Consider the following 24,251-nt stretch of genomic DNA (forward strand, 5'->3'; position numbering starts at 1 on the left):
AGGCAAGATGCAACGACTTTGCGCCGAATTTTTTTGACATGCGCAAAATCGGCGCAGTGCGTCAATTTGAAAAATTCAATGCGCAATCAACTCAAAAAAGCGCCAAAATGGCGCCACCACCTGGCAACTATGTAACTGCGTTACAACTGAGTTTCTCGGAACTGATGATCTGGAAGATAACAAAGATATATGAATATTGATATTTCGATTTTTTTATCACATTTGTATATTGTGTAACTGAAAAAGTCGAGAATGTTTTAATAATTAGTTAAAACATCGAACTGGGTCTTAGTTGTCATTCTAAATTTTAAGGCCGATTTCTTTGAGATTAAGCGTGGCTTAACACTAATGGAATATTTAAATGAAAGTTTTAATTTTACGTTCAAATAAAGGTGTTTTTTATAATCGCCGTGATCTAGATTATATATATATATATATATATATATATATATATATATATATATATATATATATATATATATATATATATATATATATATATATATATATATATATATATATATATATATATATATATATATATATATATATATATATATATATATATATATATATATATATATATATATATATATATATATATATATATATATATTCATATATGATTTTGAATTGAAGTTATCAAGTATTTTGGCCAATAGGTTGCATCAAGACTGGGCTGGGTAATTGTAGACAGAGAAAATCCAAGACCAGATAGTCCAAGTAATTGAGAGGCAAATGTTTAAATGGCTGGGGCACGGGTAAATGGCAGGAGTATGAATGACTCTTATTGGACACAAACTTGTCAGGTTAGTTTTTGGAAAGGCATGCCTGCCTAGAGTCTTAGGCATGATCACGTCTTAAGAAGTTGATTTTGAATTGAAGTTATCAAGTATTTTGGGCAATAGGTTGCATCAAGACTGGGCTGGGTAATTGTAGACAGAGAAAATTCAAGACCAGATAGTCCAAGTAATTGAGAGGCAAATGGTTAAATGGCTGGGGCACGGGTAAATGGCAGGAGTATGAATGACTCTCTTATTGGACACATACTTGTCAGGTTAGTTTTTGGAAAGGCATACCTGCCTAGAGTCTTAGGCATGCTGATCAAGAATTTAAAAAAGAGGCAAACAAGGCAGACCCGCCTATGGTCTTATATATATATATATATATATATATATATATATATATATATATATATATATATATATATATATATATATATATATATATATATATATATATATATATATATATATATATATATATATATATATATATATATATATGTATATATGTATATTTTGTGTTTTGTTTTCTTCTTTTTCAATGAGAAATCTATTATTAAGTGTTTGTAACTATAGTTTCGAGAAGGCCGTACAAGCCATGAGGTTTATGGGCAATTGTTTTTTTTGTATTATTTTTGTTTTCGATTCATTCTCTCTGTCTCTCTAAAAAAGAGAAAACGAAGAAGGGCATATCAGTATTTCAACGTAAGAGGACAATTTTGCTGTGATTCGATAGCTGAGATCCAGCTTCTACCTAACAGCATTTTAAAAATTTGGGCTGTATTTTTTTTAGATTGAAAATTAGTAGAAGACCGTTGAAAGAAGAAAAAATTCCTATTTAATAAGCAAGTTTAGGTCATTTTTCAAATAAAAAAATATAAGCAGTATCATTATTCTTGCTCGGTAAATGGATGGATCTAACTAACAAAACATGTATAAAGTAGAAAAATAGCCTGCAGAAAAAAAGTAAAAAGTCCATAAGTAGCCTGCAAAAAAAAATTAAAAAGTCCATAAGTAGCCAGCAGAAAAAAGAGTAAAAGATATGGCTCTCAATAGTCTTTCATTAGCCATGATATCAATAGCTTTTAACATACGATTATAATTACCTACAAAGGTTTTTAACTTAGTTTTCAGTAAAGAAATAGTTTTTTAAAATTCAACAAATATAGGAAATTATCCCGAATCTGTTTATTTGAGCTAGTTCTGTAAATTGATTTTGCATAATATGCGAGGCAATAGGCTAACCTTTTTTTAAAATTTCAACTTCCTTTTTTAATTTCATAAGACAAACTTTGTTCTTAAATTAGTTTTTTTTTGATAATACACAATAAACCTTAGAAAAGGGTCCTTTCGGTTCAAGTTGTAATTTCAAGTTTCAAAATTCTTTGCAATTTTTGCATGTATCCCCCTCTAGCATTTGAAAAATACCTTTTTAAGGAATTTTCATTGAAAAATGTTTGGTATTTTCTGGGAAAAAATTATGAAGTAGCCTCGCCTGAATTTCGAAAAAATATATTTTGCCCCCATCCTCCTAAATTTTCGTGACTTGTCAACTTTTTGTTTTACTTCCTTGCTTCTTCTTTTTCAGTACTTTAAGTTGCAGCATGCTGCTTTTTATTTAGTAAATAGTGTTTAACATGATAACTGATTGAACCTCGTAAAATTTGCTCCTTTTTTTTATTAGGATTGTATTTTACAATTATTGATTTCAGTAACTCTGAATTACTATGTTTAATTTTGTTGTTTTTACTTGGCTGTCTTTGTCTCTTGATATTCTACACCCTAAGAACACCCAACAGCCTCCAAATACCATTTGCAACTGCACTGTCAATAAAGGAAGCAGTTTGTTTCGCTTTTTACATTTTTTTTTTATATAAAATCTTTTACTTTTGTATGCATGTATGAATTTATTTATAACCTATCGTACAAAAAGGAAAAAGATAGAATACAATGCAAACAAAGAAAAGAAAATCGATACTCAAAAACAGCAACAAACATTAAACATTAAAAAATGAAACTTTGCCATTCATTGCCAGTTTGCTAACTGGATGTATGAGCATTAAATTCATATAGCTTAGCACATGTATCTGATCTTCCTTCTTTTCAGAGTTCAGTTCAATTTTTGACTTTAAAATTAGTTTTTTTAAGTTCAAAATCAATCTAATTTTTGAGTTGACGATGCTCCTTTTCTGAAGATTCTTGATTTTATTTTCTACTATATAATATTGTAAAAAAGGCTAATGCAGGTTTTATTTCTGTTTGATAGCTACCTGCCAATAATAATATAATATTTGCCGTATTATTAGACTGTTTTTATTTTATAGGATTCTGCTCAAGATCAGGATGTGAGACTTGAAAAAATTCCTGAAAACTCAGAAATCGACCAGCTGATACAGCCTGGCCAGCCATATTTCCATCTTCAGCTTCCGAATGGATATCGATATTTGTTGTGAGTTCAGAAGAAAATTTCCATTGCAATTTGGAAGGTATGTTGGAACAACGCTGTCGTTGCAGTAACGGTGAAATTTAGTAATTTTTTTTCGATACATAGGTCACTCCCACCATATACCAAGGGAAGACTAAGGGATTTCATTTAAGATTCATTACACGTGTTATGTCCGTATCGATAAGACAGATCATGTTTACAAACCGAAAATAATTTAAGCATTATGTATGCGTCTATGTAATCAGACCTATGGACTCGGAGCATAGATTTTTTTTTGCCGGCTTTGAAGTTCCCATCTTATATGCATACATTACGAATGCGAGTTCAAACTTGTTTGATCATTTGTCCCTGCTCCCGTAAATATGCATTTCCCAAGGATTAGTCCCCAATAACTTTTTACACGGTCGTACAACTAATGTAATGAAAAAAGGCAAAAATCCTTCAGAGTGCTGTCTTATAGACCCAATACTGTCTCCTCCTTTTAGCAAAGTGTTTGAGAAGATTTTGATCCCTTGCATTACGAGCCGTGTGCCAGTGGGGCTAAGACTGTTTAGTTTTTGACAAAACCTAGACTGTGTCTTTTTCTCATAGATTGCTAAAGCAGATTTTGGAAAGTAATCCTGACCGGTTTATTGTGTGTGGTGTTAACATCTCGGCTGCTTTCGACTCTGTTATCTATTCCCAAGCCTTAATCAAGAGTTGATCCAAGGATAATGCTCCTTCTTCAAGACTGGTATTCGCCCACGGTAATTTGTTTAGTACTTGAAATAGATGCGGAGTGCGCGCTGCGAAAACAAAGGCTGTCGGAACCGATCCGACTTCTTAAAGATGTTAGGCAGGGATCTATTATTTTTAATTTGGCATAAGAAGTTCTTTCCTTCTTAGCGCTTTTGGCCTGAGCTTTATTTCGTATGCAGACGATCTTTTGCGACTCAACAATACGATAGGTGGATTAGGTCATAATCGTTTCCTCAGTTTCCCCATGGAAGCTTACAAGAGCATCGGTTTATCTGTGAATATTTCAAAAATTGAGTTCATAGCTTCTAATTATCTTTCCAAAACAGAGCGTTGACTGGGACTGACTGACTCGCTCGCTGGGCGTCTCGCTCGTTCGGCATCTACTACACCAAGAAAATGCGCTCTCTCAGTGCCAAGATTGTTGCATGTGATCACCTCGCAATTAGGGCGGGTTTTAGTAAAGCGATTATTTGTAAATATAGCGTAAATTAGGTATGTTGTTGTTTATGTATTTAATGCATTTGTCGCACCTCGTACTTTTTACTTGTCACCTTTGTGGGAGATTATCTCTGTTCGCTTATCATACACTTTACTACAATTATGCAAAGATTTTGCTCGGTTTGCCGTTGCGTTCGTCTTATATAGAGCTTTCTGTGCTTTACAGAGTATTTGATCCGAATAATAAAATACAAACCGTGATTGGAATAAAGATTGGTCCTCCAAAACTGCCTGTCATGCTTTTATGCATGACGAGTTTCATGAAAAACCCGAAATTACCATCGTGATTCCTATAGATTTTTACCTTGTTGAATCTTAAAAAATATACAACAAACAACCTAGCATATTATTTTACAATACGATAGGTGGATTAGGTCGTCTCGCTCGTTCGGCATCTACTACACCAAGAAAATGCGCTCTCTCAGTGCCCAGCGAGCGAGTCACTCAGTCCCAGTCAACGCTCTGTTTTGGAAAGATAATTAAAAGCTATGAATTCAATTTTTGAAATATTCACAGATAAACCGATGCTCTTGTAAGCTTCCATGGGGAAACTGAGGAAACGATTACGACCTAATCCACCTATCGTATTGTAAAATAATATGCTAGGTTGTTTGTTGTATATTTTTTAAGATTCAACAAGGTAAAAATCTATAGGAATCACGATGGTAATTTCGGGTTTTTCATGAAACTCGTCATGCATAAAAGCATGACAGGCAGTTTTGGAGGATCAATCTTTATTCCAATCACGGTTTGTATTTTATTATTCGGATCAAATACCCTGTAAAGCACAGAAAGCTCTATATAAGACGAACGCAACGGCAAACCGAGCAAAATCTTTGCATAATTGTAGTAAAGTGTATGATAAGCGAACAGAGATAATCTCCCACAAAGGTGACAAGTAAAAAGTACGAGGTGCAACAAATGCATTAAATACATAAACATATTATTTTCGTGCTCGTGAAATTGAGAAAAACGTGGAATACCCTCTTCTGTTTTGGGCTTAAATAAAGGTTTGTACTTGAAATAAAGGCAAGAGACCCAAACTACCAGTTTTCTTTTTTTACAACTCAGTAATAGAGCTTGTGAAAGACGCTGCAGTGTTTGATCGCCGTATATATTACCGCGAATTTGTGGCACACTGCAAGTCTATTCTGATTAAAAAAAAGAAGAAAAAGAACTATAATCAGCGCATTGTTCAATGGAAGCAGCAACATTGTTCAGTTGAGGGTAGCAGTATTCTCATCTTTTCAATGAGAGCAGCAGCATTTTTCAATGAGAACAGCAGCATTGTCAGCTGTTCAGAGAGAGCAGCAGCATTTTTCAATTGACAGGAGCAGCATCGTCATCTATTAAGTGAAAGCAGCAGCATTGTCAGCTGTTCATTACAGCAGCAACATTGTTCAATGAGAGGAGTAGCATTTTTCAATGCATTGGTATTGCTAATTGTGAGATTTCAAAGTGGTTCGAAAATTGTGAGATTTCATTGGTAAAACCCCAGATGAAAACTGATAGCGAACAAAAGTGGATGACTTCTGACTAACCGAATATTACATTGCGATAGCATCCTGTCACTGAAATTTGTAAATAAAAATATGTTATGAAAATCCAGGCAACAATCAGACTTTACCCAAATTTTTTAGCATGTCCATTGATGTCCCATTGATACCACCCAGATGAGCCGGCTATGATGACATATCCAATAAACTGATCAAGGTCAGTGTCCCATTGAAATAGTGGCAAAGGATTTGAGAAACTCTTGACAGCGTGCTTTCATAAGTGCAGTGTACACGCGCACAGAAGAATTAGTACCTCAAATGATAGAAAAAAGAATTTGGTTAACATATTCAAAAATTTTTTAAGAAAGAAATTTGCCTCACTCATACTAAAGTGCAATCAAACGTATTCTTCATTCCCAACCCCATAAGCAGATACTAACAAAAACCTAACACTTTTTTGATCAAAGCACAAGATGCTCTAGGTAATACGAGATTTCTTACATTTCTTAATTGTAAATTTACCAGTCCATAACTGAAATTATAGTTTATCGAGAGAAAATATATCTCTGTCTTAAAAAAAATTTAGGCATTCATTTTTTTTTTCATGTGCAATGACATTGTTGAAAAGTATTAAGGTGTTTATAAGCCCTAAATGGCCTATCCTCTTCTTCAAATTACAGTAATGGCTTCAATTCATGTACCGAAATGTTCAACAGTTGATTAGTCACGTAAAAAGAAAGAAAAAAATGGAGCTAATGTTCTGTAATGTACATGAGCGACAAGTCAATGGAAGCGGTTAGCATTTTTATTTTAATCGAGTATCTTTTTGTATAATGCATCGACCTCAGTTAATTTTCTTTTTCCTTTAGGGATGTGCTTGCTTCCAGATCAGTCCTGAACGTTCCTGGTCGATCTGTTTGGAAAAACCGCAAAGATACAAAAGAAGAGGAAGAAAAGATTGCAAAAAAAAAATTAGAGAAAAATTTAAAGCTTTATAATCGTTTTGTTCAAATTTTATTATACAAACATTGGCAATTATGCTGCAGCTGTGGTAGACTAGTATCGATGACAACCGAATTATATATAAAAAAAACATTTGAGAAGAACGTCTCTAATCTACGGTTCGATCACTAAAATTACATTTTTGGGATATGTCACTCTTTCAGTGAATACATCACCACCTTTTTTTGTGTTTTCAGCTATAAATAGGCAATATTGTACGAGTTGCCAAGAAGTCTTTTGAAATCCATCCCTAAACCCCTTCTTTTATATGTGGCTGTAATGAGCAAGACTGAATTTTCGGAAAACTGTTTCGGAAGGGAAGACGAGAAGAGAAACTTAGTGCAAGAGTGGTGTGCGAAGAGTTGTGATGATGATTTCCTGTAAAATATGTAAAAAAAAACTCTTAGTGGTGAAAAATTATTTCACGTACTTCTTCAGTGTGCAACTGTAGAGTAGCACAAGACCAGTAGGTGCTCTGTGCTTAATCCGTGGCTGCTCAGACACGCTGCATCAACCCTAGCCCAAAATAACAGGCAAGCTGGAAATGTAGTATTAGAGAAGATGCTTAGTATGCATTGCAAGAAAGAAACGACGAATCAAAGTTTCCTAATTAAAATCATTAAATTTATTATAACTATTGCAAAAGGCGCATGCAGGATTTTTGTTCGAAGGGGGGGGGGTAGGTATACATAAAAAACGTATCAAAAATATATCTATATGCATTTTTGTTACGTTTCCAAGAGTTTGACAATTTTTTTTTTTTGGGGGGGGGGAGGGGGTTCAAACCTAGTAACCCCCCTTAAAGGGCCTTGGTTTTTGCTCTAACGATAATTTCGCTGCAATATACGCTTTTTGTTGTAAAATACAGTTTATATAAATACATCCTTTTGTGATAAAACTACCATTTTGAAAATGTACTACGTACGGCTCTACTTTTGGTCAAAAGAGCAAAAATAAGATAAAGAGCAAAAAATAAGCAGAAATAAATGATTATTCGTCACTTATGGACACGCTACGGGTGAAAATCTATGCAAGAAGCTCGTCCAGTTTATTTCATGTGCTTCTTCAGTATGCAACCGTACAGGAGCGCAAGAATAATAGATCTGCTGCGCTTAACTCACGATAGTCCTGACATATTGCATCAACTTCAGCAGGAAATAAAAAAGTAAGTTTCCTATTTATAGGTTTAAAAATAAGAGTTTACCTTGCAAACGAGTCCCAGGTCATCCACATATACCAGTCCCTCAAGTTGAAGAAGGTTAAGATTCACGGAAGGACTTCCGAGGAGATGTTGTTGATGTTGCGCATAGCGATCTAGCTGTCAGTAAGAAAGTTTGGACAATTGTCAAATTAGTAAACAAAAAACGGTATTCAAAAGTTCTTTGAATATTGGTGCCTGCAACATACATGTAGCCCATGAAACATTCCTAAAAAGACTGCAAGAGCTCGGGGAGGAGTGCCCTAATTCGATTTTGTCGTGTACTAGTTTTCAGGGTATTGCCAGCTCGCGCTAATGATTTCGACAAGTGTTAGCACAAAGTCAAGGCTCCGCAACATAAGTTTGCAAAGCATATCCCCATGAGACGTCTAACCACAGAAGCTGCAAGACACTTGTTAGAGCAATTGTCTGTTCTTGCTGAACATTCCATGGACTAGGAAAGAAAAGAGTATATTGCCTGCTGAAAATTGTCAGATGGCTGAAAAATTGAAGGCCAAACTTGAATTAGTTTTAAGCTCTGTGGTTATAATTACTACGTTCACCAGAATGTTCCAACAACAGGACCCGACGATTCATTACTAAGTTTTGAGTTTAAAAGGTTGAGTACAATTTTCGTAGGCCAAACCGCACCTGCTGATGATATCAACCAACAACTTATAAAGTGCTTCTGCTGTATAGCTGGAGCAACCTCTGTGTAATCCATCCTTGCCCCCCCCCCCACCAACCACAAATCGAGCATAGATTTTGGGGCGTGGAGGCAATGAGCCTAGGAGGCCTGAACTTCGATCCAGGGATAGTGGGTCCACCCCTAACCCTATAATAATAACCTAATATATAATAAAAATAATAACCTAATATAATAAACCAATAATAATAACCTATGTGTAATGTGAAAACCCGAGCTGTTCTTGATATTATTAACCTGACAAAAGGGCGTGGTTGAGGGGCTTGAAGACAAGTTCCTCCTCTCCTCCCTTAAAGCACGGCTGGCAAGGGCATAAATTGCGATTTTATCCATAAAAGCTTAATCTGACAAATATGTCTACATCCGAGAAACTGGGAAACAACGTATTTTGAAAAAATCGGAGATTTCACCAAAGGATGAATCGTGAAAACTGACAAGCTTAAAATTTTAAACTAATCTACTTAAAGGTTTGGAATTTTTACCATTTTCCTCCTTTTTTGAAAATAATTAATGCGTACGCTATTTTTTAATATAATTCAAACTATATAATACGTTAAGTTCTATGTAAATACTTAAAAACAACTAGTCTCTCGACACAACCACACGCTAGCACTTAGGCCTACCTGAAAATTGTGGCTAAAGAATTTTTTCAATGAAAATAAAACTTATATATTTGGAATATAGCAAATATGGTTTTCATATACACCTTCAACTCTCCAATGGAAAGTGAGGGTAGCTACCCCCAGGTCTGCTCTCTGGACAACGTTTGGCTAGTAATTCTATAGTTTTATCAGTAAAACTGTAGACCATACCTTGGTTATGGTAATATTTCAATGAAAAAAACAAAATCTTATTTAAAAAAATGTTCCTTCAGGAACAGCTCATTACGAAAGAAGTAAGAAATCGGCATTGAACGATACGAATAATAACGATATATTGAATAATCAACAAATATAAATACCGGGTGCGCGAGCAATCCATAGATGTAACCTCTTTTGTGTCTGATTCAATGATTTATTCAGGCTCTCCTTCTTGGTATTTCATAACTTTGTAATTAACTCTTGCTTTCTTGCATGTTTCGTATAATTTGTCAGTTCTTTTCAGATATAATCCCCTTCCCCACCCCTTTGGGACAAAATCCTACATTTGTGCGAAGGTCAAATGTAAAGAAAATAATAATAAAAAAATCAGATATGGCGGAATATCCAAACTTGTGTTTTATTGACTTACACAAAAAATTGCTTTATAAACTACGAAAAAATTACATAAAAGAAACAATAAGCAGTGGTTAAAAATAAATGGTTCAAAATAAATTGAAAAGAAAAAAATTATCAAGAAAAATTAAAAAGGAAAGAAAAAAAATGTTGAAAAAAAAATTAGACCTTCTCCTTATCTCAAACATCTTCCTTGCGACACGCGGTATAGAACCTGAACACCCTTAAATAAGAGGCACGGCATCATCCACGACGCTGTCACAAGGTATGCATTATTTTGAATTTTCTAAGAAATTGTTCATATACTTTTGATAAAAGAAATATAATTGCTGATAAATAGTCACTTGTTACTTTAAGGCAAATTTTAGGAATTATTTGAAATATCTGGGCCACTGGCGGATGGCTTAAAATATATTTGTAAAAATTTCGAGGGGGTATTGGGAAGAGGGTAAGAGCTCAAGTAGATTTTAAATATTAACTTTCATAGCAACAAACTATCATCAGAACATCATTTCTGCAACATATTTGGGACAGCTTAGGAGATAGAGCTGAAATTTTCAGGTGCTTTTTGATAGAGTCAGGGGGAGTCTGGGGCCAAGGAAAATCAAATTTATCGTGGGAGAAAGGGCTAAAAATGTTCGTTTTCTATCTAGACAATTTTTTTATAACTACAAGCTCCTATGAGGATTACATTTATGCACAGCTAGGTAGCTAGATAAATTGCTGGTTGTGATTCAAGCGCCCATTCCGAAATTACTATAAAGGTACCATATGGTAAGACAATGTAAAAAAAATTGAATGCCTCGTTCATGCTTGAGAGTGTTTGAAAAAGAGGCCTTATAATAAATACAAAGCAAACACAGAGTGTAGAAAATGGTCCGATAATAAAGGAATTGTGCGACCCATTTTGCACCCATTATGATTCAAAAGATCTGATTAGGTAGTTAAAGGCAATTCCTTTACATTCTTTTCGTGACCGCGGACAGTGTTCGACAGTGTTCATCTTGTTGTTAAAACCCGGAAAGATCGTGTAACTGAAAAGATAAAAAATTCCATGCAAATTGTTCACTATTCACATATGTGAAGTGTTTGACACCCTCGCATTAGAAGGCTGAATATTTGAAGGCTGAATGGTTGAATATTTTTTGAGCCTTGTTGATAGGTTTATCGGCGGAAAAAATATAATGGTTAGGAAAAGGGTACTTCATAATGCATGTGTTACAGCTGTAGGAATATGGCATGTAAAGGTGCATTTGGGTTGCCAAGAAATTTTTAGAAATGGTATAGGAACACCCCCATATGTCAATTGAAAAAACTTACACGTGAAAGGATTATGGGTAACTTAAGGGAAAAAAGTGCAAAACTAAAAAAACGCCTATTTGTCAGCACAAGAAAGATTGCTAAGGGAGGATATAAGAACTATGGTCCTTGCCCTTTTAAGTGAAATTAGTGATTTGAACGACTCTTTACCCTCATGTGGAAACTATGCAGTCCACCTTATTTTGTACTTACCTACTCATGAGGGGACAGAGATTGAAAACAATGTTGAAATGACTTTTTCTGATGATTTTGATGTATTCTCATTATTGAGTGTGTCAATATCTAGTCAAATACGTTTACTAGATGAACGATGTCAACATTGTCAAAGTGTAGGATTTCCCCCCAATCATTATGGAAACATTAAATGTTGTGCTTTGAGTATGTACTCCCATAACTTTTGGTTGGGAAACCAAGTTGTCATGTCAAAAAAAAAACTGAATTTAATGGCAAAAAAAATTATTGGTAGTAAGTTTGCCGTTGCACCAAACTAGTGAAAAGGTCACACACCAAAAGTTACGAGCCCGAAAAAATGAGCCCAATATTCTAAAAAAGGCCGATATTCAATTTTGATGAAAATTTCTTCATCGCATTCAGTAGCCTATACAAGACAACTATATTGCAGATGTTTCAAGCCCTTGTGTAAACAAAATACATTTTTTTTTGTGAAGAATGGTCACTAATGTGTGTTTTTTGTTTTTATTTCCAAGGGGTTCTAATCGATCTAATGGTTCTAGAATATCGAAAGAAGGCTCAATAAAAAGAAAATTGAGCGCTCCACTGGCGTTTAAATATAAACGGTGCCAAAAAGCTGTCGATTGGAAATTCTGAGATAGCCAATCGATTTAAATTTATCGAAACTATTTAATGTGCTTTCCATTTTCAGAGACTGTACCAGCGTTGCCAACGCTTCGAAATAAACTGTACCAGTTTTCCAACTAAAATTGTACCGCAAGAGGATAAATTATACCATCTGAACAGCAGGTTAAAATTTGCCATAACAAGAAGAAAGACTTTGATAAACCAAACTTGAATAGATATTCGAATAAGAAAGGAGCAAGGGAAGCCAAAATATACAGGAAAAGATGTATTGTACCAACAGATTTCCTTAGTGTGCCGCACTGTGCCAGGACCTCTATACAGTACCAAAAATGGTACGATTCTACTGCTTTGGCAACGCTGGACAGTACTGCCTCTTGCTGGCGCATTCATAATAGGAATTGAACTTGAATCATGATTAAATAAAAAAAAAAAAATTTATCTGAAAGTAAGGAGCGAGATTAAAACTTAAAACGAACAGAAATTATTCCGTATATGAAAGGACCTGCCCCTCCTCAAGGCCTCGCTTTTTACGCTAATTTTTTTTTATTGTTTTAAAAAATAAAGTTGTGATATAGAGTCAAAGTTTAGCGTGAAGAGCGAGGCGTTGAGGAGGGGACAGCCCCTTTCATATACGGAAAAATTTTGACCTGACGTAACTTACGAATTAACTTACGTAACGAACTTCTAAATTTGTATATTTTTATTAGGTATATTAGGGAGTTCATACCCTAGTCAATACCTCGCTCTTTACGCTAAAGTTTAAATTTTGTTCCAATTCTTTAAGAATTACCCCTTAATCACAAAGGCCGTTATTAATTAGAATACATACCTCTGATGAAAGTACAAAAAAAAACTTTAGCGTAAAGGGCGAGGTAATGACTAGGGGGCGAACCCAATCATATATGTAATAATTTTTGTTCGTTTAAAGTTTTGATGTTGCTCCTTACTTTCAGTTGAATTTTTTTTTTTTTATTTCTAATCGCTTTTTTACATAACGCTGGGAAATCCGACACCCCCTTCATAGCAATGTCCTTTCCCCCATGAAAACTTTCTCCATTCAAAGATCATCCCGCTTAACCACCGACCCACCCTCCCAGCCCCCCAACTACCAGCAAAATCCCCCTGAAAACTTCTGTAGGCTATACTTCCGAATACCCAATACTAAATGTAAACCACAGTTTATATAATTATCCAGTAAGCTTATCGCAGATCATTTCTGGTCTTCGTTCTCAGTGCGGACAAAAAGCTCCTCCCACTTCTTTCTGCATTAGCGGGTTAGTGTGTTGACTCAATGAGAAATGGTTAAACAGTGCATTATTCGTAATTGCGAAAGCAGAAAAAAACTTGGTGAGCCAGCCAAGTGGTTTGCAAGTGTCCCATCTCACAGCTATGACTTAATTTATATCAAATTATGACTTAATCTATTATTTACATACAGTGGACTCAAATGATTGGCCTATGTAGGATTTCCCTTTTTCCGAATCACCACGTAATTTCCCTTTGAGAAAAAATTAATAAAACTTTTAAAACTGAAACATCAATGCTAAGTACCAAATATAATTATCAAATGTCATCGCTTTATCGAACTGTCCAAATAAAACTTATTTTTTACTTGATTATCGTCGTAAATCTATTCCTTGTCTTTCTTTCCATTCGTAAACCAATGTTATATTTACCTTTTGCATTATTACAGCCCACTATATATACATTCATATAAATTTATATGCAGTGTTACCGCCATACCAATTTTTCTCCTTTCCTTTTTTATTCTTTAATAATAATTTCTGGTCGTTTTGAGTTTGAATTATTGTAGGCTTCTATTTCTACTGATCTTAAGTTTAATATGGCCTTTACTTTTCGTTAAAAAAAACTTTCTTTTTCGTAAAGTTTTCGTAGTGTATATATATATATATATATATATATATATATATATATATATATATATATATATATATATATATATATATATATATATATATATATATATATATATATATATATATATATATATATATATATATATATACTTTCTCAAAATGCCTTTGAAACCAACTTGAGACTTCGAAACCTATTTTTAATTCCTAAAAACATCTAATAATAACATTACACTACTAACTACCGATTTTCGTGTATGTATTGGAATAAATTAATTTAAAATTAGTTTCTTCAAAATTAGTGTTCCAACGTTGAAGCCAAGTTTCGCGTCCAAGAGAAATCTGACTTGTCTACCCGTGAAAAGATATGATGCCGCTTATGTTTCTATCTGCAAAAACGTTCTCCGGAGCACTCGCACCCCGGTCCGGGTCTTTATAATGGGTGAGATAGGGAATGATCATACTGGATAATTATATAAACTGTGATGTAAACACTGGGCAAAGTTCATAACTTGCAGACCTTCCCCCGGAGACTGTAGGGGATTGAGTCATCCTCAAAGACATAGTTATTGTATTTTTCTACCATGGTGAACAAAATGGCTATCTCAAAATTTTGATCGGGTGACTTTGGAAAAAAATGAACGTGGGAGGGGGCCTAGTTGCCTTCCATTTTTTGGTCACTGGAGCTTTTAATTTCCGTTCGAATAAGCCCTCCCGCGATACTACCACTGTTTCGATACGATCACCCCTGAGAAAAAAATCAAAAAAAAGAAAAGAAAAAGAAACACGCATCCGTGATCTTTCTTCTGGCAAAAAATACTAAATTCCACATTTTTGCATGAGCTTGAAACTGCTATAGTAGGGTTCTATGATACGCTGAATCTGATGGTGTGATTTTCATTAAATTTCTACGACTTTTAGGGGGTGTTTTCCCCTTTTTTTGAAAATAAGGCCAATTTTCTCAGGCGCGTGACTTATGATGGGTAAGATTAAACTTGATGAAACTTATATATTTGAAATCAGCATAAAAATCTGATTCTTTTGATGCATCTATTGGTATTAAAATTCTGTTTTTTACAATTTCGTTTACTATTGAACCGGGTCGCTCCTTACTTACAGTTCGTTACCACGAACTGTTTGACCACAATTTTGGTCTAAGCCTTTAAGCTTTTTTTGTAACAATGGGAAACTCTGCCATGGCTACAATCTATTTTATGTGTAGCAAAACAGTTCACATTCATGTGCCTACCGGCACAGAGGTGAAAAAGGGAGCGGGTTTATCAATAGTGTTCTCACGATTTTTTATTGGGGGAGGGGGGAAATGCTACCCCTCCTCTCACACACTCCTAATAAATATCTGAGCGATGGATTATTTTTCAGGGACGCATGTCAATCTTAAACAACATTTAACGAATAGTGGCCTTGATTGTAAAAAACGGAGTTGAAAGATGGATTAGTAGCTCTCCTTAACATTTAAGAGAGTCATTTACCAAAACTTGGAAAACTATTTGGTCTCTTCATTCGCCTGCGAGTCCACGAGACTTGTTGGTCATATGTCAACTCTAAAACACGGTAATATGCCTGAGATTCTAAGCAGGCGAGCCCATTAGCCTTCGGTCACTTGTTGGCCTGTGAGTCCAAGCAAATTCAGTCCCCCCATTTGCAGACAGGTCCAGTCAACATTGTTCGTCATGAGTCGACCCAGAAATCTTGATACATCCCTAAAGTTCTAGGACTATCTACCATCGCTGTGTCCCAAGGTGGAGGGATTAATGATAGACTAATCTATCAACAAGGGAAAATGACATCATTTTTATACATTCTGGAAAAATCACTATACCAACTGTATTTCTCACTCGGACTATCAACTGTCTTGGATTTGTTTCCAATTAATTAAAAAAACTTTTTCCACAAAATAATTTTTTCAAGAAAAAGTAAAGAACTCCATTAAACCAAAAATGAACAAAAATAGAATCAAATAATCTACCAAGCATACAACTACCACAAATCAGTATCAATAAATAAATGAAACCCAAAACGAACAGAAATTAAAATAAATAACAGAGTCAAACTCTAAACGAGCAGAAATTAATATGAGTAGGGTTCAAAACCCCTATGCTTTCTAAAAGCAAGAATATAATTTGTACTGTACTAAAAAAAAAATCAAATGAATGTGCATTGTCAATTGAATAAACATTGTTGATATTTATTCCTTAAAATCTTAATTAATTTTTGATTTCTTTATAAAAATTATAAAAGTGATAACATTTAAAAGAATTTTTTTCAGTAAAGTACAGATTATATTCTTGCGTTTAGAAAGCACAGTGGCTTTGAACCCTACTCACATTAATTTCTGCTCGTTTTGGGTTTCATTTATTTATTGTTACTGATTTGTGGTAGTTTTATGCTTGGTATACTATTTGGTTCTATTTTTTGTTAATTTTTGTTTTAATGGAGTTCTTTACTTTTTTTTTGAAAAACTTATTTTGAGGAAAAGGTTTTTTTTTTAAATTAATTTTGTTAAAAGCATTGTTTTTTTGTGCCCTTTTGATGTATATAACCACTCAAGCTTTTGTAAATAAATCCTCCTAAGATTTATTTAAACCTAGTCGAGGGGGGGGGGAGGTGACTTTCACCAGCTTTAGTGTAGCTATGACTAAAGTTTAGGTGGCATGCAAAAAGAAAGTCGCGCCAATTGCACAAATACACATCAAAATCACACATTTCAAATTTGTGAACATATTTTTACAGAAAAAAGACTATTAAAATGAGCAAAATACCGGAATACTTTGCACTATTTAGGAAAAATTATTAACTACATAAGAGATCTCTAGGGAGAGGGCGTTTGTTAGAGGTAACTGGCCCTTCCCCCCTCCCCCCCAGGCTACTCCCTTGAATCTACCTATAGCGCAGTACAACATAGTTTACATTTTTTTTGGCCTTTTAAGCGTGAATTTTATTAAAACATCGAGTTTAAACAAAATACTTCTAAATTTACAGCTGTACACAACGTGAAACTTGAAAAAGGGAATACGACAAATGCAAAGGTTACTGAAAAGTGATAGGCTCTAAAGAAGACACCTCAGCAAGTCCTAGTGGTGTCCACCTTATCCCAATGTTATAATATCCATATTCACCCAGACTGACGCACAGCTTTGTATCAACTCCTTGCTTCAACTGACCAATGGAAATGGCCTCTTGAATTATGCTTGTTAAGTCAACTTGAACAGACCGTGTCTGTAATTCTTTTGGTTCCTCCTCTATCGTATTTAATATTGCTTGGCTTAAAATATCCTGAGATTTTGATGGTTTTTTGTTGAAGACTTCGGTCGATTTTATAATGGATTGTCCATTAGAGAGTTGAACACATTTAGATGACGTTGTGTTTTGTTGTGGAAGTTGCCCATTGACTGGAGCATCCTGGGAATCATAAGCCTCTTTGTTTGTTATCGGAAGAGAATTCTGTTGCACAGAAGTATAAGTCAAAGGCTGAGTAATAATACCACCAAAAGTTTGAAGGTTCGCTCTATTTTGTTGCTGAATATTTACAGAGCCTGGAGGCAGAGAAGTTGACGTTGAAGTACCAATATGAACAGGCTGAATCTGTTTCGTGTGCACTGACTGAATAACACTTTGGTACTGATTTATTTGATTCACATCGGGCGGTACTTGTGCCTGTAAGATATTGTTAGCTACCGGTCCATTACCCTGGCTCTGAATTGTAACGACTGACGAAGGTTGTGTAGCTAGGTTCTGGGTCGTAAGTGTCCCACTCTTAATGCCAGCAAGTTGTTTGAGAATAAATTCTGCCTCCCTTCCAACAAATTTTTTATTGACAACTTGACCGTCACCATATTTCACAGGCAAAGTGATTTCAGCAACAGAATTTAGATTGAGTGTAGGTGATTTTAGTTTTTGGAGGAACCTTGGTTCAGGTGGAAGTTCTGGCTTGTACTTAAGCTCTTTATTCAGATAAGCATTGTTGCTCACAAATTTCTGACTACCAGATAATTGAGATTGAACTGGGCGTGGTTTTTCTTGTACTGGCACTGCTCTTTTCAAAGGTCCTAGACTCCTTTCAAAAGTAACAGTACCACTAGGTTCTATTCGGACTCTAACTTCGGTACCAGGAGGAAGAGGCCTTTGAGGTAGTGTATTTGTCTGCAAAGGTGCCGTTTGGTTGACACATCCGTTAATTTGCTCAATTTTATTCTGACTAGTGCTTGCCATCGGGGACACTTTTGAAAAGTTAGCCAGCGAGATGGCAGTAACTACTGAATTAGGTGAAGAGGTTGTCATTATTTCTTGCTTCATCTGAATAGCTGGTTTCCTTATTATAGAAGAAGACATCCGCTGCTGATTGTGTTCAGTAGCTTCCACCTCAGAGTGAGAAATACGGCTAATTACTCTTTTTATTACGCTTGGAGACTCTGATTGCCTATTGCCGTAAAAATTAACGCTTCCTGCAAAAGGCAAGCTTGAGGGTGAGGTGGCGACATTAATTGATGAATTAGGAGGTGTATTATAAACATTATTCAAAGATTTAAAAAATGTATTAGCAGTAGAATGCACTGGGGCAGGACTCAAAGCAGGCAACCTTTTGATGGCATTTGGAAATCTCTTCAACGCCTCCCGCGATTCTTTTACGGCGATCTTGGCCTTGTAAACCATTTCTTTAATGTCCTTCGTTTCTAGTAAGGGTTGATGGCCTGCAGCTGTTTTCACAAGAGGGGTGGTTGTATTTTTGGCAGTGGGTTGTTGTGGTTCTGCTGCTTCAATACTTAAGGCTGAAAATGCTGAGGTACTTCCAACACATTTTTCAACAGCTGCATTTTTCTTAGTTGACACACCACTGTCCCTCTTTCTCTGATATTCAAGATTTTCAATTTTTTCAGGACTTTCGTCCTCAGATTCTTCAGACAAAATGTCCGCAATTTTTTTAATGTCCATTGTACCGGTGGCAATTCGCGTTGAATATCTCATCTGATGAGTGTAAGGTCCTTCCGAATCACTACTGCTACAGCTACGGTTCGAATCAAAATCTTCCCCTTCTTCGTGTCGTCGTTTACGGAGTCGATATGTACCAACCTCGGTCGCTAGAATGAATGAAAACTAAGGTAATAATAAACAAGTAAAATTACGGTGCAGGGACTGAACACACTAACTCTACTTTTTTTTTAAAGAAGAAAATCGCACTTCAAGTGCATATAAAATGAAAAAAAAAACTGATATAGCGACATTAGGGCTTTTTTTTTTACTTATTTTTTAGATACAAGATATCATAAAAAGTTTCTTTTCATACAGCTATTCAGTGTTAACTGCTATGATTAGTGGTTTTTGTTAGAGCAAATTGCAAACGGGGAGATAATGACACAGAAAGAATACTGATGAAGATGGGGAAATTCACGCCGAAGCTATAGAAAACCAGTTATTAATGAATAATAAACAAGTAAAATTACGGTGCAGAGAATGAACACTCTAACTCTAGTTTTTTTTAAAAAGAAGAAAATCGCACTTAAAGGGCATATAAAACGAAAAAACTTATTGATATAGCGACATTATGGCTTTTTTTTTACTTATTTTATAGTTATAAGATATTATAAAACGTTTTTTTTATACAGCTATTCAGTGTTAACTGCTAGGATTAGTGGTTTTTGTTAGAGCAAATTGCAAACGGGGAGATAATGATACACAAATAATGCCGAGAAAGATAGAGAAATTCACGCCGAAGCTATAGAAAACCAATTAGCATCAATATTTTTACCGACTACGATAGAGGACACAATGGTACCGTTTACGTTCCCTCTCATTTCAGTACAGCCCCTTCTGACTCTATGCTTGTTTTCCTCTTATTGGGGTTATTGGTCGTAACTATTTTCAAAGTTCGTTTCTTGTTGTTTCTTTGTTAACTGTAAACCAAGCTTAATTCATTGCACCTTACGATCCATCTTCAAATTAAAAAAAAAAAAAACAAGTTTTTGCTACTGAATGTAAGGAGCAACATTAAAACTTAAAACGAGCAAAACTTATTCCGTATATGAGGTTTGCTCCGTCCTCAACTCTCGCTATTTACGTTGAAATCTTAAAGTTCTTTTCCGGGAGTAATTTCCCCTGGGGAATTACCCCCAGAAAATTCCATCGTCGCTGCAAATTCCCCCTAGAAAGTATCTTGCGGACGATTCCGCCTGAAAAATTCTTCTTAGCATACTTTCGTTTGAAAAAAAAGCCGTGTTTTTGTTTGTTTACTTATCGTTTTTCAGGTCATACAAGAATTCCCCCTATACTAAATTTTTTCCCGGAATCCCCCCCCCCTCTAATGGAAAGTTTCTCCCATGGAAAATTTTCTCATGAAGAATTTCTCCTGCTGATAGTTCCCCCATGGAGAATTTCTCCCGTCAAAATCCCCCCCACGAAAAAGTCCCCCAGAGAATTCCACCTCCGGTGAAAATGTCCCTGGATATTTCCCCAGAGCATCTCCTCATGTAAAATGGAGTTGCTAACGAGAAAGTAAGGCAAATAAAACGGATTTCCTATATGAATTCTGGCAAATTCCCCCCGTGTAAAATTTCCCCTGTAAAAAGTTCACCGCCAAAACTTCCCCCGAATGAAACATTCTCCCCATAGAAAATCCATCCCTAGAACCCCCCCCCCCCGAGAAATGTCAATATGCCTCTCAATAACAAATATTATAAACCGTATGTAGCATACGTATGAAAACTTTGGGCAAATGTCATAACTTGCAGCCGTAACTCTGGGGGCTGTGGGGGGTTGGGTCATGTCATCCCTAAAGGCACGTTTATTAGACCTTTCAACTACTGTGAACAAAAAGGCAATCTCAAAATCTTGATCGGACGACTTTGGGGAAAGAAGGCGTTGGAGAGGGGCTAGTTGCTCTCAAATGTTTTCAGTTACTTAAAAAGGGAACTAGAACTTTCGATTTCCGTTCAAATTAACTCTCTACCAATCTTCAAGGACAATTGATTCAATACGATCACAACTGGGAAGAACAAAAAAAAAAAAAAAACACAAAAAAAAAACACAAAAAAAACAATTTCTGATACGCTGAGCCTGGAGGTGCGATTTTCAAAAAGATTCCTTTACTTTTGGGGGATATTTCCCCCTTTTTTTAAAATCAGGCAATTTTCTCAGGCTCGTAGAATTTGATGGGTAACATTAGGCTATACTGAATGATTTTTAATTATTTGGAATCAGCATGAAAAGCCAATTATTTCGCTATATATGTTGTTATCAAAATTCTGTTTATTAAAATTTCGGTTAATATTGGGCCGAGTCGCTCCTTACTTACAGTTCGGTACCACAAACTGCTTGATAAACCGCTTTTTCATTGTATTCCAAGGCTTTTTCATTGAAAGATAATATAAGCAGATGAGACTGTGCCTAGATTATTTAAACCTACGGATGTAAACCTCTTCCAAATCTACTGAACTCTTTCTTTTCTTTTTTTTTTTTATTAAATCTCATATTTTACCTTATTTAGTATATAGTACCTCAAATAGGTTTCCATCTAATATTAGAGATGAATCATCATCATCATCTGTAATATCAAACAGAAACCTAATTAAGAAGTTATATTCTAAGTGAAGCGGAACTAGTGATTTATGTAGAGCAAAAAATGTTTTAAAAAAATTAACATATAAAATGAAAATATATCTTCAAAGTTAAAAGACAAAATTCAGGTAACGAACTATTTTCTTTAAAGCTACATTTGCAGTTGGATTTACACAATCTGATAAAATGACAAAGATTATTTTGCGAATTAACCGAGTCATACAAACTTGGCAGAGGTAAAGCTGCAGCTGAAATTTGAATAAAAGAATTATTTAGGAAGCAAAATACACAAGTCATGTTCTTTTATTGTTTTTCTTTTCGGTTTGTTCACAGATATGTCATGGATTTCTTCCGGAATAACTCTATTGTTTTTAGGTTCTCGCTAATTTCATTTGTTTTTTTCTTCTTTGATCGCGTCGAAGACGCCTTGCCCGTTGAATATACGGGTGAGATATCCGCGGTAATTTTTTTTTCTTTTTTTATGAATTCTATTTGTATTAAACTGCTTTTCTTCATTCTTTGTATAATTCTTCTTTGGAAGTAAGAAAATGTCAAAAACCAAGCTTGGTCTAGATTATTATTGAGCCCCCCAATTATTATAATTTATGGTAAGCCTACGTGTAAGAGGAAAAAAAGGACTGGGGTTTTATTAGTATTCAACAGAAATTTTGTACATCACTAGGCTTGGAATCCTTTGCTCGTTAGGACAGTGGTACCATTCCTCACTGGTTATTTGTTTTGGAACAGGGGTCAGTGGCGTGACTCAGTAGGCTCAGCCAGAGTCGACCCAGCTCTAAATGGGTAGTTGGAGAAATGGTGAAGATAAACGGGAAGGGTGTGCGAAAGCACAGGATGGCTGCCCCCCAGCCCCTTATTGCACTTCCTGGCTGAAGGTCCAAAAAACCGGAGATCAGCACCGCCGGTTGGGACTGTAAAGCCCAGCACCGTATTCTTTTTTCATTTTACTAGTGATAGGTAAAGAATACCGACTCAATAAAACAAATAGAAAATGAGTCTGAAAATTAGGTACAGTTGAATAAAAGATGTAGGCTATATTTAAGCATATCTTATGGAAACAGCAATAAAGTGGTTAAACATATAGAATACATTAAAAATCTCCAAAAAATGACTATTGCACTTCAAGATGTAGCTTTCTTAACAGAGGCTAAAGCTTCTTGTAACCCACTGAAGTGAAGGTGCTGCATACACCAATACTATTTTAGTAAGGTTTAAATATTCAGTACCCTCTAATAAATTTATTTCTGAAAAAAAAAAAAAAACAGTTATAAGAGGCCACCACAAATAAAAAACAAACACAAAATATAGAAAAAGAGAATTTAATTACCTTTCAAAAGTTATCAGTAGTTATTCAGTTGGGGAGTAAACTATAAACAGTGCAGTTATTACAAACATTAGGAACGCCCTCTTAAAACATATTGTCCTATCTGTGCAATAAAGGAAAAAACAAAATATTCCAAATTATCTTGTATGAAGGTGAAAACCCGTTTTGAGATTTTTTTTTCTGTATCATAATGCTAGGGACCAATTTAAATACAAGATCCTTGAACAAAGGTGACAAAATATACTTATCACCCCCCCCCTGTGGAAATCCACACTTTTCAAAAATGCTGATTATCCTCTTTTGAACTTAAGTTATTTGAATTAATATGGACAAGTGAACTTCATCAATCGTCTCCTCTTGAAAGTCTGACCCAGAAAATGAATATATCTCAATTTACAACCTTCAATCATTTGTCCCTGATTGCATTTATGCGATATATGTGCTATGAGGAGGACAGGGTGGTTTAATGAAAAAGAAAAGTCAAGAGGGAAGAGTGGGATTAAAAAAAAAACTATTTTAGGTCCAAATAAGGTCGATAAAGCTCCCATCATTGATTTCAGTACTAACTGACAAACAAGTAACAACATTTTTCAAGGAGAGGGGAGTAACTGGCCTCCCAAGTATCATCTATTTGTAATTGTTCTATAGTTTTCTACAGGTTTTTTTGGGGAGGGGGAGACTCAACTTCAGGCAATATCTTACAGCCTTGAAATGACACTGGAAAGCTCAGTTTTTTGCACAAGAAAGTTAATTTGTACATCTTATGCAACTTTTTATGTTGAATTGGAGTACGGTAGGCAATCAGAATTTGGTCCCCTCCCCGTGTAAATACCGGCTATTCAAAATAAGTATTTAATAAACAATTAGCACAGTTTTATTACCTTCTTCAATGGGATTGTCGACGTCAAAAAACATCTCCTTTTTCTTAGATTCGACCACAGGCGTACTAACTTCTGCTTCATCCTTCCCATACCAAACTCCCTCAGCGTCTTCTTGGTCAGATTCCCTTAAAGGTGAAAAAATACTAATAAAAACACATTCAAAGGTCTAGGAGATTCTAAGTCATGCTATGAGTCACTTAGATTTGTCCTTAATCACCATGGGCGCACAAAATAAAGCCTGATTATGAAAAAAAAACGGAAGTTCTGAGCAAATGCAGTTTGAAGTTATTGACAGGGTATAATATTTACTTGTCCAAAACGAAAGTGCATATCTCACGCTTTTTCAAAAATGTGTCAGAAATT

The 24,251-nt window shown here is 35.1% G+C and overlaps 1 protein-coding gene and 1 pseudogene across 3 annotated transcripts in view; one reads left to right on the forward strand and one right to left on the reverse strand.

Annotated features, from left to right (window-relative positions):
• Positions 1-6,995, forward strand: part of LOC148944426 (pre-mRNA splicing factor cwf19l1 pseudogene) — a 56,995-nt pseudogene extending 50,000 nt beyond the window's left edge. Inside the window, exons 3-4 of the transcript XR_016142822.1 lie at positions 3,110-3,271; positions 6,833-6,995. The product of XR_016142822.1 is annotated as a pre-mRNA splicing factor cwf19l1 pseudogene (transcript). The remainder of the gene's footprint in view (positions 1-3,109; positions 3,272-6,832) is intronic.
• A 10,041-nt stretch (positions 6,996-17,036) lies between these two features.
• The window catches only part of LOC148944427 (uncharacterized), a 30,936-nt gene continuing 23,721 nt past the window's right edge, over positions 17,037-24,251 (reverse strand). For both annotated transcript variants that reach the window (XM_089100153.1, XM_089100152.1), the window contains exons 5-6: positions 23,889-24,013; positions 17,037-19,192 (exon numbers count right to left, since the gene is read on the reverse strand). In XM_089100153.1, the coding sequence (XP_088956279.1) occupies positions 17,145-19,192; positions 23,889-24,013 (2,173 nt within the window). In that variant the 3' untranslated portion in view covers positions 17,037-17,144. The remainder of the gene's footprint in view (positions 19,193-23,888; positions 24,014-24,251) is intronic.

The sequence above is a fragment of the Artemia sp. Qi Xiang Cuo genome, chromosome 14, assembly GCF_049724085.1.
Source record: "Artemia sp. Qi Xiang Cuo chromosome 14, ASM4972408v1, whole genome shotgun sequence".
In the NCBI taxonomy this organism is placed as follows: Eukaryota; Metazoa; Arthropoda; class Branchiopoda; order Anostraca; family Artemiidae; genus Artemia; species Artemia sp. Qi Xiang Cuo.